At 57.8% G+C, this 16,275-nt stretch overlaps 1 protein-coding gene across 7 annotated transcripts in view; it reads left to right on the plus strand.

Moving 5' to 3' along the window:
- The window catches only part of TTC7B (tetratricopeptide repeat domain 7B), a 272,717-nt gene that overhangs the window by 236,586 nt on the left and 19,856 nt on the right, over positions 1–16,275 (plus strand). For 6 of the 7 annotated variants that reach the window (XM_018053841.1, XM_018053837.1, XM_018053838.1 and 3 more), the window contains 2 exons: positions 699–839; positions 12,137–12,339. In XM_018053841.1, coding sequence (XP_017909330.1) covers positions 699–839; positions 12,137–12,339 — 344 coding nt within the window. Of the gene's footprint in view, positions 1–698; positions 840–12,136; positions 12,340–12,895; positions 13,210–16,275 lie in introns of those variants that run through there. The other variant, XM_018053840.1, reaches the window with a different exon arrangement.

The following is a 16,275-nucleotide window of genomic DNA, read 5'->3' on the forward strand; positions in this document are numbered from 1 at the left end:
CCTCAGGCTAGTGAACCTGTCCGGACGGCGGCCTGCCCCAGCCCCTCAGAAGAGCAGCTTTTACAGAAGAGTAAGGCAGGCGCAGCCCCTCTGCGGCGGCCTGACCTCCAGCAGGCTGGTGTTAGCCTCGGCGGTGGCCGTCTGCTTACACAGCGGGCAAAGTGCCTCTGTAGCTTTCAAGCCGCATCCTAGACTATGGCCCCAGATCCATCAGAGGCCAGGGGACAAAGTGGGCGGTTGCTGGGTGTGTCTTGAGAGCAAAACCCGCCAGGCGGGACCCTCCGCAGCAGACCAGGGTGGTCCCTCCCCTGACCCCCGGGGAGTCTCCAGGTCCAGGCCCCGGGAAGGTGCTCTGGCGCCTGCCTAGGTCTCCCTTCAAGCAGCGCATCTCTGCCGGCCTCCCCCTTCTTAGCCCACTCAAGGCTCCTGGAGAGTCGCTCTGCAGTCTAAGCTCTGCGGTGACTCAGAGGGCAGCAAAAGCAAGGACAGGAACTAAGACCAAGGACAGAAGCTAGGATGCCAGGCCCCAGCGGTCGCATGGGGTGTGACCCTCGAAGCTCAGACACCCCGGGGGAGGGACGTGCGTGCGTCTTGGCCTCGTGTCTGTGTGGGGGCTGCGGGGCCTGTGGGGTTGGCTGGTTCCGTCTGTCCTTTCGCCTCTGACGCCGTCTTCTCGAACCCCCACCCAAACCCTGCAGGCTCCGTCCACGCCACATCAGTCGCGGCCTCCAGAGTGGAGCAGGCGCTGTCAGAAGTGGCCTCGTCCCTGCAGAGCAGCGCCCCCAAGCCGGGCCCCTTGCACCCCTGGATGACGCTGGCACAGATCTGGCTGCACGCAGGTACCGCTCTGCCCCCTGCCCCGCCCCACCTGCCGCTGCGCCGAGGGAGGTGCGCGCCCTGGGCGGCAGCGTTCACGCGGGAGCAGGGCCGCTGCTCCCCAGACCGCCTCTGCAGGGTACCCGGAGGTCCGGCGGTCCTGATTCAGCTCTGAGCCTCCGTTCACCGCCCCCTCTCCTGGGGTGATGAGCTCAGCGCCCCGCGCACTCTAGCAGTGACATCCCAGAGACCCTGGGAGAGGGGTCGGGGGTCCGGGTGACAAAGACGTCTTCATCTAGGCCGGGGAAGGGAATGCACCCTTGTGTCCAGGCTCCCCTCACTGACGGCACTCCTGGTGAGCCTCAGAGAGCAAGGCAGGTACCCATGGCTGCGGGATGGGACGCTAGCCCAGAAAGCAGGTGTGACCGCCCCATTTTCTCACAGCTGCTTCTGCATAGCTAGGAAGTCCCCCAAGTAAATCCAGCACCCCGGTATTTTCGCCGTGAGAGGCCCCTGTAGGGAGCCAGTGATGGCGGCTGACTTGCTTGCAGGCGTGTAGTTCCGTGTGAACGATCACTTGCGTTGCTCATGTTTTAGCCCTGGACCTGCCAGGCCTTCCCAGGCTTGGCTCCTGGGTGCCCGGCGAAAGCCCCGATCTGGCTGGGGAAAGCGCTTCTTACCCACCCCTGCCCATCTGTTTGGTCCGCTTGTGCCAGGGCTGATTGTAGGATGCGCAACCTTGTTCTCGACCTTTGTGTAAGAAGACACAGGTGGGTTTATTTACCTGGCTTGGGCATGTCCCAGAGCCAAGCTCAGCCAGCGCCTTCTGCGAGCGGTAACAATGCCCGTAAATTAACAAATTATATTCTTCTAAGCAGAAGCACAGACGCGGGCTGACTCACGGCCCTGCTCATTGTTCCCCTGCGCAGACACTTGCCAGCGTTCGGCCTCACGGGGGCTCTAGACGGGCTGATGCTGAGGACCCGGGAGCAGCTGTGAAGCCTCCCTTGCAGCTTGCTTGCAGAAGAGCCCGGTCCCCAGTCTAGGACGTAATGACTGTCCTCTTCCGTCACCCTCATGAGCACTGATGGCGAAAAACAGAACGAGAAGGGGTTCTCTTTAGTGTCCAGGTCAGGTGAGGCTGCCTGAACCTGCGGGCTAGTGGAGGGGCAGGCTGTCCTTTAAAACGGGCCTGAAGTCGGGTTACTGTTGTTGTCTTTAATGGGTGTTTATTTGGCTGTGCAGGTGTCAGCTGCTGTGGCAGGACCTTCGGTCACTTTGTGCAAACTCTCAGCTGTGGCACACGGGGTCCAGTTCCCTGACCAGGGATCCAACCCGAGCCGCCTGTGCTGGGAGCATGGAGTCTTAGCCACTGGCCTGCCGGGGAATCCCTGAAGTTGAGTTTTTGAAGGGCAAAGTCTGAAAAGCCAGAGGGCTGCTGGGGACCCTTCCGGGCTGGAGCCAGCTCCCCTGACCCCTCAGGCCCTGCCGTTCTTGCTTGTGTCTCAGAAATGCTGATGACCTGGATGCGGGTCAGTGAGTTCAGGACACCTTCGCCCACCCGATGCGTGGTAAGGCCACACTTTGCTCCTCTTGGCATGACCCGCCATGACTCTTGGGAAGAAACTGTATCTGCTTCTGAGAGCATTGACGAACTTGGCAGCTAAGATTCCATTTGGAGTTGTCCTAGAAGTTTTACTAATCACGTGACATCCATTTCTCATTGCCATAGCCTATAAGAAAGAATAAAGCTCTCATTGCTATTAATAGGTATGGCTTTTAACATTCTGGGAGTTGGTGGAATTGAATTCTGGAAAGCAAATGTCGTACCTGCCATATAAACTCCGAGCAGAATATAAATCACACATATATAGCATGAATAGTGGCATAAATTAGAATCTTATAGGATTGATGCCCTATTGACTCTTCCAAAGCACTGACTTTGTTTGCGTCAAGATTAGAATTGTGTCATATAGTCAACCTAGTCTTTGAAGAGGTAAATTCAGAAAGAATTCATACAACAACCTTCCACTGAAACATAAGGTTTTACCATATGTGGTTTGAGCTTGACTGCTCTGGGAGGCAAAATAAAAGTGACCCACATTTTTTGAGAACGTATGGAAACCAGGGAACATCTGTGTCCATCATCAGCTCCAGCAATACCGCCAGCTTCTGTAAACGTCGCAGGTTTCAGAGGAAGCTAGATCAAGGCCCAGGACCCCAGGCTGGTCTTTCTGTGGCCTGTGGGCCTCTTGTCTCCTGTGGTCCGAGTGTAGCGGGAGCTGGTGAGGCGGGGCCCGATGGAGGCGGCCCCAGGTTTGAGAGTGGCAGGTGAGGCCACTCTGAGGTGACCCAGACGTCCAGCCTGTCATACAAGCAGGTCCCGTGCCACGGGGTGTGTGTCTGAAAGGCAGAGAGGTCGTGAGCGGGAGCCCTGAGCCTCTGCTGCTCTGAGGGGCCAGCCGCCAGCCCTGCAGGGAGCCCAGCCCAGGAGAGCAGGGGTGCTCGGCCCCAGGGCGACCCCCGCCTGGCACTTCTGACCCAGAGCCCCCGGCTCCTCCCGGGACACCCGGTGGCCGACCCACACGGGTTGTCCATGTTCGGCCACTTGGTTTGTCTGAACCTATGCAAAAGAATGCTCAAACTACCGCACAGTTGCACTCATCTCACACGCTAGTAAAGTAGTGCTCAAAATTCTCCAAGCCAGGCTTCAGCAATACATGAACCGTGAACTTCCTGATGTTCAAGCTGGTTTTAGAAAAGGCAGAGGAACCAGAGATCAAATTGCCAACATCCGCTGGATCATCGAAAAAGCAAGAGTTCCAGAAAAACATCTACTTCTGCTTTATTGACTATGCCAAAGCCTTTGACTGTGTGGATCACAATAAACTGTGGAAAATTCTGAAAGAGGTGGGAATACCAGACCACCTGACCTGCCTCTTGAGAAAGCTGTATGCAGGTCAGGAAGCAACAGTTAGAACTGGACATGGAACAACAGACTGGTTCCAAATAGGAAAAGGAGTCCGTCAAGGCTGTATATTGTCATCCTGCTTATTTAACTTATATGCAGAGTACATCATGAGAAACGCTGGTCTGGAAGAAACACAAGCTGGAATCAAGATTGCCGGAGGAAATATCAATCACCTCAGATATGCAGATGGCACCACCCTTATGGCAGAAAGTGAAGAGGAGCTAAAAAGCCTCTTGATGAAAGTGAAAGAGGAGAATGAAAAAGTTGGCTTAAAGCTCAACATTCAGAAAACGAAGATCATGGCATCTGGTCCCATCACTTCATGGCAAATAGATGGGGAAACAGTGGAAACAGTGTCAGACTTTATTTTTTGGGACTCCAAAATCATTGCAGATGGTGACTGAAGCCATGAAATTAAAAGACGCTTAGTCCTTGGAAGAAAAGTTATGACCAACCTAGAGAGCATATTCAAAAGCAGAGACATTACTTTGCTGACTAAGGTCGTCTAGTCAAGGCTATGGTTTTTCCTGTGGTCACGTATGGATGTGAGAGTTGGACTGTGAAGAAGGCTGAGTGCCGAAGAATTGATGCTTTTGAACTGTGGGTTGGAGAAGACTCTTGAGAGTCCGTTGGACTGCAAGGAGATCCAACCAGTCCATTCTGAAGGAGATCAGCCCTGGGATTTCTTTGGAAGGAATGATGCTGAAGCTGAAGCTCCAGTACTTTGGCCACCTCATACGAAGGGTTGACTCATTGGAAAAGACTCTGATGCTGGGAGGAATTGGGGGCAGGAGGAGAAGGGGACGACCCAGGATGAGATGGCTGGATGGCATCCCCGACTCGATGGATGTGAGTCTGAGTGAACTCTGGCAGTTGGTGATGGACAGGGAGGCCTGGCGTGCTGCGATTCATGGGGTTGTAAAGAGTCGGACACGACTGAGCGACTGAACTGAACTGAATGTGACAATTTCATTTAAATTATGTTTGAAAAAATAATCCAAGTTCATGGTACACCATTTAAAGGGCACAAAAGACACGGAATGGAGGCGTCCCCCACGCTGAGCACTGGTCACCCCCCTCCACGGCCGCCAGTGAGCAGCTGCACACCCGCCAGAGGGGTGACTCTCGTGGAGACCGCTACCTGTCACATCAGAGACCGAACCCATTGTGTGAACTGACCATTGTTTAACCAGTGATCCGCTGACTCCCGTTTAGATTATTTCTAGTATTCTTCTGCTACAGACAGTGCATCAGTAATAGCCTTCTGTACATCATGCTGCATAAGTTCAGTTCAGTCGCTGAGTCGTGTCCGACTCTGTGACCCCATGAACTGCAGCACGTCAGGCCTCGTGTCCATCACCAACTCCCGGAGTCCACCCAAACCCATGTCCGTTGAGTCGGCGGTGCCGTCCAACCATCTCATCCTCTGTCGCCCCCTTCTCCTCCTGCCCTCAATCTTTCCCAGCATCAGGGTCTTTTCCATCGAGTCAGTTCTTCGCATCAGGTGGCTAGAGTACTGGAGCTTCAGCTTCGGCATCAGTCCTTCTGTGTAAGGCTTATCCCCGAAAGTGGAATGGATAGATCGAAAGTCACTCTTCAGTCCTGGAAAGTCTGTCGCGTTGCCTTCCGCAGCTGTGCCAGTTCGCGTTCCGGCCAGCAAGGCGTCAGGACTGCCCTGTGGCTCAGCGGCAAAGAGCCCGCCTGCAACGCAGAAGACCCGGGTTCAATCCCGGGGTCGGAGAGATGCCCTGGAGAAGGAAATGGCAACCCACTCCAGTGTCCTTGCCTAGAAAATTGCATGGACAGAGGAGCCCGGCAGGCTACAGTCCCTGGGTTGGATACAACTTAGCGACTCAACAGCAACAAGATGCGAAAGGCCATTTCCTCCCATCTTTATATATAAATATATATATTTCCTCCCATCTTTATATATAAATAAATATATGTATGTATTTCCTCCCATCTTTATATATAAATATATATATATTTCCTCCCATCTTTATATATAAATTTATGTATTTCCTCCCATCTTTATATATAAATTTATGTATTTCTCCCATATATTTCCTCCCATCTTTATATATAAAGAAATATATGTATATATTTCCTCCCATCTTTATAGCACAGCGAGTTGTCCGACTTCCAGGTGGTGGCCAGTCTGACAGGGGAAAGTGGGGCTTCATTGTCTGCTCGTGGGTCCTGCCATTTACCTCCTTAGATGCTGAGCATTTCTTTCTGATTTGCGAGCATTGGCTGTGTGCCAGAGAAAGTTGCCTTGCGTCATAAGCGCTATCTTTTCTCTCATTTAGTTTGTGTTTTAGGGTTTTGTTGTTGTGATTTTTTTGCCGATTTTTTTTTTTTTTTACATTTATCAATCTCTTCTTTATAGCATCTGGGCATCACACGATGTTTCAAAAGCAACTGCCCATTTTTACGGTCTCTTTTCCTAAAAGTTCCAAGTATCTTCCAGTGCTGTTTGTAATATATACACCATCTTATAAAGAAGGTCAGAAGGGGTGTTTTCCTCTGTTGCACAGAAGGGAAACCCAGGCCAGAGAGGAGCCAGCTCCTCAGGAGTCCCACTGAGACAGGAGTCAGGAGGGCTGAGTTAAAGCACGTGACGGTAGTTGCACCTCAAGACGTATCTCTCTGGGGGTCATAGACCTGCTTCTTTAGAAGCACACGCACGTGGTCACCAGCCGTTGGAAATTCATACATTCACTGTCACGGGCTGAACCAGGGTCTTTCTCAAAGCAAGCAGCTTCTTGGTGCCCACCCTCCAGTATCCTCTTTGGGGATGGCGGCTAAAAATGACTTTGCGGTAGGTGGGTGACTTCTGCTTGTTGCTTACTAAGAATCACAGCTTTCGCTTTGGCACCTCTCACCGTCAGAACCAGCGGCTACTCTTAGATGTGCAAGAGAAGACTTTTGGATTTCTGCTGGGAGTGTGGAGCTGGGACCCTCACAGGTCCCTCGGCCCCGGCTGGCCTGTCCCTTCCGCCCTGCCCCCTGCCTGCTTCCTCCCGGCTGCCCGGAGGTGCTTCAGTGGGGTCGCAGGGTGAGCCAGTGGCCTGGGCACCAGGCCAGGATGGAGACAACTCACAGACAGGTGGCGTGAGGGTCCCTGCACAGGGCGTGCCTGCGGGAGGGAGCCTCAGTGCCCAGGGGTCAGGCTGCCCTCATGCCAGTCTCCATGGGTCAGCCCCGCCGGCCCTGTCCCTACCCTGCCCTGGAGGTGGGTTGGGGGAAGGTTGGATTCCTGGTGTGCAGCCTGCAGCTGGCTGCCGTTTGCCAAGCACCGCCCGCCGGATCTTCTCTCAGGAGTGCATGCGTCTCAGCTTGTCTGCTCCTTGCAGTAGCCATTTAAAATGCTCAGCCGTCTCCAACTCTGCAGTCGCATGGACTGTAGCCCACCAGGCCCCTCAGTCCATGGGATTCTCCAGGCAAGAGTACTGGAGCGGGTTGCCATTTCCTGCTCCAGGGATCTTCCCGACCCAGGAACTGAACCCGCGTCTCCCGCGTCTCCTGTATTGCCGGGGGACTCCTTACCGATGAGCCGCTGGGGAAGCGCAGCCATACGAGGAATACCTGCCTTCAGTCACCCCGCTTTCCCCATGAAACAGCAAGACAGGCCTCCCGTCACCCCGCTGGGGTCACACGGCTGACACGGGGAGAAACCGGAATCCAGACCCAGGGCGGCCCCCAGCCGGGAGCCCGCCGGAGGCGTCTGAGCTCCAGGCTCTGGAGCGGCCTCGGCGGCCGGGCGAGTCTCCCTTCGTGGAGTTTGCGCTTCAGCCGCGCTGGGCTCCCGTGCCGAGGGCCCTGGGGCGGCGGGGCAGGCTCGGGAGACCAAGAAGGGAGGTGGCGCCGGGCGTGGAAGGACCGGAGGGGGCGTCATCAGACCGGGCCCGTGGAGGGCGGGGGCGGGGGTGGGCGCCCACGCAGGAGGGCGGCCGGCGGTCAGGCCAGGCCTGCGGAGGCCCGGGGCACGCGGAGGCCGGGAGCGCCGTTCCTGGACCGCGGGGGCTCGGGTAGGTGAGCGGGCGGGAGTGGGCGCCCACGCAGGAGGGGGCGTCATCAGACCAGGCCCGTGGAGGCCGGGGGCGGGGGTGGGGGCCGGGAGCGCCGTTCCCCCGGGTGAAGCTGATGAGCATACACAGAGGAGCCGCTGCTGGATGAGGCGCGCGAAGGATTCCGCGTGTGGCGGTGATTCTGCTTCCCGCCACTGGCGGCCTGGGTGGGGGAACAGGTGGATGGATAGTCAACCCTCGCTCGAGGTTTGGGCAGGAAACAGGACGTCGTGGGTGGCGTTTTAAAGCCAAGGAATGTGACGGGAACGCTGACGGAGGAAGGGACAGTCAGGACCCAGACCTGAAGGGGCGTCCCTGGGGGTCCAGTTCTAAGACTCCACGCCCCGGATGCAGGGGCCCCCGTTCCATCCCTGGTCAGGGAACTGGACCCCACAGGCCACACCTGAGAGCTCCTGGGCTGCGACTGGAGGGCCCTCACCCCACCACTGGGGTCCAGTGCAGCACCCCCAAAAACGGGGGAGGAGAGGAACGCCAAGCCGGTGGCACGGGAGTGGTCAGCAAGGTGGGGGAAAGCAAGGGGGTGCTGTCCCTGCAGCGGGGGAACCCAGGGGCTTGGGTCCCGGGCTGGACTCAGGGAGACCCCGGCCCTGCCGCCGTCTGCCGGGACCTGCTTCCCCAGGCCTGCTGCTCTCCCTGCAAAGTGACACCGTCGGGACAGTCGCGGCGACACACGAGCGTGCTCAGCAGGCGGCGATCACTCAGGAGCTTATAAGATAACGATTTCTAAATCAGCCTTGTATTTTTAATGTGTTTTTAAAGGTTATACTCCATGTATAAAATAAAATATAAGTAACGTATGCTGAATACTATATTGGGCTTCCCAGGTAGTGCTGGTGGTAAAGGACCTGCCCACAATGCAGGGGTGATGAGACCTGGTTTGATCCCTGGTCAGGAAGGTCCCCTGGAGGAGGGCAGGGCAACCCACTCCTGCGTTCTTGCCTGAAAAATCCCGTGGACAGCGGAGCCTGGCGGGCTACGGTCCAGGAGGTCTCAGAGTCGGACACGACTGAGCATGCATGCACTGCACATGTATGTCTATTAGGCTCATAACATATAACGCACCCACTATGCCTGCGTGTATTAGAACAGTATATATGTTAATTATAACATACTATGTGCATATATTAACTGTATATCATATTATAATACACTCCATAGTGTTATCAAATGTTCCCCACAGCCCCGTGTTGTACAATACGTCCTCGTAGGTTCTTTCATCCCTAATAGTCCGTGTGTCTCAGTCCCCTGCCCCTGCCCCTTCCCTCTCCACTCTGTGAATAAGCAGTGAGTTTTCAGTGGACACAGGAGCTGGGAGGTGCTGAGGGTGGATAAGGAGGAGACAGGAGCCTGTGTTGGGTTTGGGATCTGGGAGTTGGTGACACAGATGGGCATGTCAGTGGAGCGTTGGGGAGGGGGCCGCCCTGGTGGGGGTTGGGGGCACAGTCCTCGCAGGGGGACCCCTGAGGGGCCAAGAGGGGACAGCAGGGGTCAAGGACAGAGGTTAGGGGCTTCCCTGCTGGCTGCTGCCAGGTCCTCGGGTGGCGAGTCAGGGTCAGCCGAGGGTCGGGGCTCAGGAAGCAGCAGGGACAGGAAAACAGCGGGGCCGGGGACAAAGTGCGTCACAAACGGGTGAAACACAGTGCCCGAGCCTCGCCATCGCCGACGCAAAGGGGTCGCCCTTGACAGTGGACACAGCCGTTCGCAAACTCGGAAACAAATGCCAAATGTGCAGCGGGACCCCGACGGGGCCTCCACGAGGGCAGGACGTGGGCTGCACTCCTCGCAGGGACGGCAGGCCCGGCGTGGGGTCCTAGAGGGGCGCAGGGCCGGGACCCGCCCATGAAAGCAGAGCCCCTGCCTCCTTCCCCTTCCTGAGCCCCCCAAAGCAGAAGCAATGAAGGGCCGTTCCCGTGGGAGCGGATAAGGGTGGCGGCCTCCCCAGGCCTGCTGACTCTGCCAGGAGGCAGGAAGCTCGTCGGTTCGCAGGACCTCTGTCCTCTTGGCCCTCATGGAATTTCCACATGAAAGAGCCGATTCACAAAGGCAGGGGAGCCTGCGTGCTGCCCAGGAAGCCAGCACCAGCTTGCCCAGCTTGTTTTCCAGGCACCAGGCTCCTCTCCCTGGAGAAGCAGGGCTTGGGGTGAGGGAGTGGTTTGCAGGGTCAGGGAGCCCACAGGGTCCGGGGGAAGCTGGTCCCCTCTCGCCTTTTCCTTCCCCCGCCCCTGCCAGCGGCCGGCTGAAGGGGGTCTGAGGGCATCCGCACCAGGAGCGGCCCTCCCGCGGGTCTCAGAGAAGCGCCCGTGGGCAGCCGGAGCCCCAGGGAGCAGGCGCCTCGGTGAGGGGAGCGTCTCCGTCTCCAGGGGACACTCAGCCCCGCGCCAGGCGCACGGCTGGCCGGCGGGGTCCAGGCTGCTCAGCGACTGACGCCCCCCCCCCCGCCCCCCAGTCGCCCGGGACCTCTGCGCGGTCCCAAGCCTGAGACACAGCGCGGGGCCCAGTTCTCAGCCTCGCAGCTGACACCGAGCAGGAGCCCGATTAGTATCCGAAACTAGACGCAGGAACGGGGACACCGGGCACCCGGGAGCCTGTGGGTGCGTCCTGGGCCAGGTCCCCCGGTCAGGAGCCCCCCTCACCATTCAAGGGGGGAGACTGCCCAGGCCTGCATCTGCTAATGAGCTCAGAAGGCCCTTGTCCCTCTCCTTCCCCTGCATTTAGCCCTGGTGAAGGGGTCCTGCCTGTGGGGTCAGGGAAGGCTGCGGGCTGAGGGGTGCCCGGGGCGAGAGACCTCGGGGGAGGGGTGACCCCCGCAGGGCTTTGCCGGGGAGGCTGCTCTGGTGGCGACTGCGCGGGACACACGGAGGGGCTGCAGGAGACAGGAGCGGGGTGGAGGCCGCGGCCCTGGGAGACGCCGCCAGAGGTGTGTGAGAAGAGTGGCCGTCTCCTAGTCCCTTTCCACTGCCTTCTTCCCTGTCCCTACCCTCGTGTGCATCCGGTTCTACTCGACGTATTAGTGTGTGTGGAGCTTGGAGATGTGGGCGCAGAAACAGCTTTCTCTGCCAGGGCAGAGGGCAGTGGTCAGGGCAGGACGGGTGAGGAAGGGAAGGGGCGGCCCCGAGCTGGGAGGCGGCGGCGGCGGCGGGCCCAGAGCAGGGGTCAGACCGCCGGGCGTCTGCACGGCCCCGCGTGCAGGCGAGGGAGCCTTGGGGCTGCTGGAGGAGGGCTCCGGCCGCTGCTGTTTGGAAAGTGGCAGCCTGGGGTCTCAGCGGGCTGTGCCAGTCTCAGGTAATAGTCCCCGCGGGCGGCGGCTTTCCCAGTTCGGCCCAGGGCAGGGTCAGATTGAGCAGCCATCTGACTTCGTACCCACAGACGTGTCAGCCTCCACCCGCAGCCCTTGTCACGCTTGCGGGCTTCAGAAGAACCGGCCGAGGGGCAGCACCATTGCCTGCTGAGGGGCTGTGCACCTTTGCTTGGCCCGTCCTTAGGCTCAGCCAGCCCTCGTTCTATGGACGTCAGAGCTGAGGGCCGGTGTCCTGGGTGGGCCTGGGGTGGGTGTCCTCTGAGGTGGGGAGTCTTCCAGGGGCAGGAGTCCTCCAGGGGCGGGTGTCCTCCTGGGGTGGGTGTCCTCCTGGGGCGGGAGTCCTCCTGGGGCGGGAGTCCTCCTGGGGTGGATGTCCTCCTGGGGCAGGAGTCCTCCTGGGGTGGGTGTCCTCCTGGGGCGGGAGTCCTCCAGGGGCGGGTGTCCTCCAAGGGCGGGAGTCCTCCTGGGGTGGGTGTCCTCCAGGGGTGGGTGTCCTCTGGGGGCGGAAGTCCTCCTGGGGTGGGTGTCCTCCGGGGGTGTCCTCCGGGGGTGGGTGTCCTCCGGGGGTGGGTGTCCTCCTGGGGCGGGAGTCCTCCAGGGGTGGGTGTCCTCCAGGGGCAGGAGTCCTCTGGGGGCAGAAGTCTTCTCAGGGAGGTATCCTCCTGGGGTGGATGTCCTCCAGGGGCGGGTGTCCTCTGGGGGCAGTGGGCCTGGCAGGCCTCAGGCCCCTCTTGGTGCTGACAGGTGTCTCCTTGGAGGCCCTGTGGCCGTGACTCTCGTGCTCCTATTGGGGGCAGGAAGGACTGTCACCCGGCTGTTCCCACTTGGGCTGGGGCGGGCTCGGGCCCCTACCAGGCTCCCTCGGGGGAGGTCAGCGTCCCAGCCAGAGCCCCGGCCGTCTGCAGGGCGTCTGGGGGGCGGTGACCCAGGATGCATCCGCCTGTGCTCTTGTTCTCACAGCGGAAGTCTACATCGGCATCGGGAAGCCCGCGGAGGCCATGGCCTGCACGCAGGAAGCTGCCAACCTCTTCCCCATGTCCCACAACGTCCTCTACATGCGCGGCCAGGTGGCGGAGCTCCGCGGGAACGTGGAGGAGGCCCGGCGGTGGTACGAGGAGGCCTTGTCCATCAGCCCCACCCACGTGAAGAGCATGCAGCGGCTGGTGAGTGCAGGGGTGCCCCTCCGGGGCAGCGGGTGCGCCGTCCCTGTGGTGGTCTGCGCAGGGGGAGCGGGGAGCACACGGCCTGCCTGGGCGCCTGGGCTGACTGAGGGTGGAGTTTGGGTCCGAGGCCTCGGGCCAGCCAGCCAAGCCTCCCTGTGGCTCCGGGCTTAATGAACACGTTCTTGTGGCCCTGGGCGCCGTCACTGTCGTCTTGGTCTCCGGACTGAGGGGAGCAGCCCCCTTGGGGGTGCCCACACCCCGGGGAGCCTGCAGGGCAAGACTCAGAGCACTTTACATTTTCGGGGGACCCTTGGAGCCAAGAGCTCAGCCTGTCCCCGAGGCCACTGGGTGGCAGGGACATCCAGTCAGAGGAGGGGGACAGCCTCCCCGCACTGCGAGGACCCAGGGAAGTCACCCCAGCCTCCCATTAAATGAAAACATTCGGCTTGCACCCAGAGAGGCCGTGAGGTTCTGTCCAGGGCTAAGAGGAGACAGTGTTGTAACTAATAAGTGAAATGTACTCCAGATGGTCCCAAAGCCTCCATTCTCTCGACAGTGCCCACAGTAACATCGCAAAACGCAGACAGAACTGAGCAGCATCTAGTGGTTTTCAACGGAAGGCTGGGGCGCCCACCGTTAGGGACCATGCGACATGTGTGCTTCTGAGTCAGCTCTGGGTTCCAGTTCAGCCCCATCTGTGGTCCTGCGGCACCGTGGGCTGGTCACGCACCCCCAGGAGCCTCGGTGATTCTGTGCCTTGACCCGCTCCTTACCCAGCTCACTCGTGAGAACTCCATGAAATGATCCATGTGATGAGCCTAGGCGAGCCCCAACACCCAGGAGGTGCTCATTCAGCAGAAAACCGAAGACAGCCATTTTCAGTTTTAAAAGTAAATCAGACCTTATAGCAATTCCAGCTGTTGAGTTTTTTCAGCTTCCCTGTATGAGCCTTTCACAGCTCAATACAGCTTTATAAATAATCGTATGTATTATACAAACATTCTTTTGTTTGATTAGAAGCATTACATGGCTTTTTATCTTTGTCTCACTATTTTTAAAGGAATTTGTAAAGAGCTTCTGAGGTCTCTCTGCCTTTGCTGAAGTATCACAGAAGAGGTATAATCAAGGCCATGTACCCAGCTTTTTTATTAAAAAGAGGCAGCGTGTTTCTACCCCGGGGCCTGTAAATTATTCAGAGAAGTATTTCTTGTTCATCCCCAAGGGGAACACATGAGACAAAAGATCGAATAGGAAAATCGCACCAGGAAGGTTTTCAGTTTCACCTTTGGAGCTTGTCAAGACACCTGAGCTCCTGACAAATGCCAGGCACTTTCCCTTCTGAAAGGAGCGGCCGCGGGCCCAGGCTAGGAGAGCTGGTGAGCAAGGGCCGGGTGATGGCGGAGCCTTGCCTGTTGGATCCAGAGCCACAGCTGAGCCTTCTCTGGCCCGCAGACATTAGCTCCCTCAGGGGTCTCACCAGTAGAAAACTGTAAGAATAATAATAATAATAAACCCCTAAGACGTCTCAATGGGCTTCCCTGCTGGCTCAGTGGTAAAGAATCCACCCGGCAATGCAGGGGACATGAGTTCCATCCCTGGGCCGGGAAGATCCTCTGGAGGAGGGCACAGCAGCCCACTCCGGGATTCTTGCCTGGAGAATCCCATGGACAGGGGCGCCTGGTGGGCTGCAGTCCACGGGGTCGCAGAGAGTCAGACCCGACCGGGCAAGTAAGCACTGGCCGATTGGGCCTAAAAAGATCAGGAAGAAGTGAAGACGAGGGGGCAGCAGGGAGACGAGGCCGTCTTTTCACCAGGTCACACCCCAGGGAAGAGGCAGGGCTCTAGACTTACGTGGCAGAGGAGGCGGAAGCAGACATGAGTGTCAGCACCCACCTGACTCTGGGGGAGCAGGCCGTGCGGTGATGAGGGGACCAGGGAGGCCTGCCTGGCCGGCCAGGCCAGGGGTCAGCAGTCAAGACTAGATGGAGTTTGAAGAACCTGAGCAGCAAAGAGGACCGCCCCCCCCCCAAAGATCAAGGCAAGGGGTTCCGAAGGAAGGAGCTGCCTACAGGCCGACTGCAGGCCATGGAAAAACCCAGAGGGCAGGAAGCGTGTCTGCGCCAGCCCTGATGCTCAGAGAGAGGGGAGGAGCAGAGGGGCTGTTGGAAGGAGCCGTCTTGAGAGAAGGAAGCCATGTTCTGCGTCACAGGTAGAGACCAGGGGTTGATGCTAAACGTGGAGAGTGGTTCCTGGTCGGGGGCGTGAGCTTGTTCCCCGAGGAAGGGATGTTTGTTCCCTTTGAGAGCAGGCTAGTGGTAACGTGTGCCAGCCCCCTCCACCAGCCCAGCTCACAGGAAAGGCATGACTGCAGAGAAATGCAAGCACAGTGATATTGTTAAAAAAGCATTAATGACTTGGAGGCAGATGGTTTTCATTAAAGCGTTAAAGTTAACATAAGGTCGGACTTGACAACAGAAACATACATGAAACTCCAACAAAAATTGACAGTTTTCTAATAGTTTCAGCCTTCAGAGATGCATCTAAATTCACATACAGCAAGAAGAAAGAAAAGAAATCATGTGTTTAATATTAATAATGAGTTAGCACAAGATAAGAGAGCTGAGTGTGGGCAGATAGTAAGGGAGCAGTGAGCTGACGGGGTGAGGAATTACAAAGTCATGCTGTTGACAAGGGAGGGATTCATAGAGTGATCAGACTTTTTTTCCAGAAAAATCTAAGGGCATATTTTCATATCATTTTTGCATAAGTGTCTAAATTTACATATATTTGCATGCTATGGTTAAAAAGCCTTTCACTCCCAAGACCCAAGATGAATTAATGAAACATGGAGCAACCTTTTCCATACCAGTAACGCTGTGATCGGGAGTCGGGGGCAGAAGGGGCAACTGAGGGCAGAGGAACAGCCTCTGGGTGGCACCACCCAGGCCAAGGGCGGGCCGGGCTCAGAACCAGGGCCACGGTGACCAGAACAGGGCCAGGCTCAGCAAGCCGCGCCATGAGCCTGCCCTCCGATCATGTCAGCCTGGGCTCTCGAGCAGAATGTGAGATGAGGGGGAGAGAGAGGAACAGAGCCTCTAAGAGAGAGGGAGTATGGAAGGGGGCCAGGAGGGCTGCGTGCCGGAGCTGATGTAAGACCAGAGGAGAGATGTTGCTGAGAAATAGACTTATCCTGGAGCACATTACCAATGCGCTCAGCTGGTCAAAACAGGTGTGAAATCAGAAGCAGATGGTGGGGCTCGCCCAGGGTGTGCTGAGGGCGGCAGGGCAGCATGTGGGCGACATGCCCGTGCAGCTTTATGGAGGACACGAGCTGGAGAGGGACTGGGCCCAGGGGCCCCTGCCCACCGCCAGCCCCCCCCAGGAAGGAAGAGGACGATGTGTGCCCCGAGGGCGGGGCCTCCAACTGAGGCAGACAAAGATCTGAGAGCCGATGCTGAGCAGGAGAAAACAGAATGAAAGTTCTCAGGGCCAGGCCCTTGCACGTCGAAGGTCTCCAACAAGGCTGGACGCGTGTCCAGGGACAGAGGCCAACTGTCCTTCAAAGGAGGGTAGCTGGGAGAGCAGAGAGCTGGTAAATTTCTCCCGTTCTGCTGTGGGAACTCGTGAGAAAGGCCCCGTGGTGGAGCTCCCAGAGAAAAGGAAGGACAATGGGGAAAAGCGACCACTGGGGGCCAGGGGTTGGGCGACCCACCGCGGGCACAGGGTGAAGGCCCGCCTGCCTGCCTTGGCTGGACAGCCCCTTGATGGCGGGGAGGGATTCCTGCTCAGTGGAAAGACAGTTTGGGGATCACCATAATAAAGGGCCAGTCGAATAACAGAACAAGCTTTTCGTCTGGGCATCAAGTGTCCAGAAGTGCTGGTTGACCTCTGTGGCTGGACTGAGGCGTGAGCTCCAGGCTAAGGTTCCAGGATGAG

The sequence above is a fragment of the Capra hircus genome, chromosome 10 (assembly GCF_001704415.2).
Source record: "Capra hircus breed San Clemente chromosome 10, ASM170441v1, whole genome shotgun sequence".
Classification (NCBI taxonomy): Eukaryota; Metazoa; Chordata; class Mammalia; order Artiodactyla; family Bovidae; genus Capra; species Capra hircus.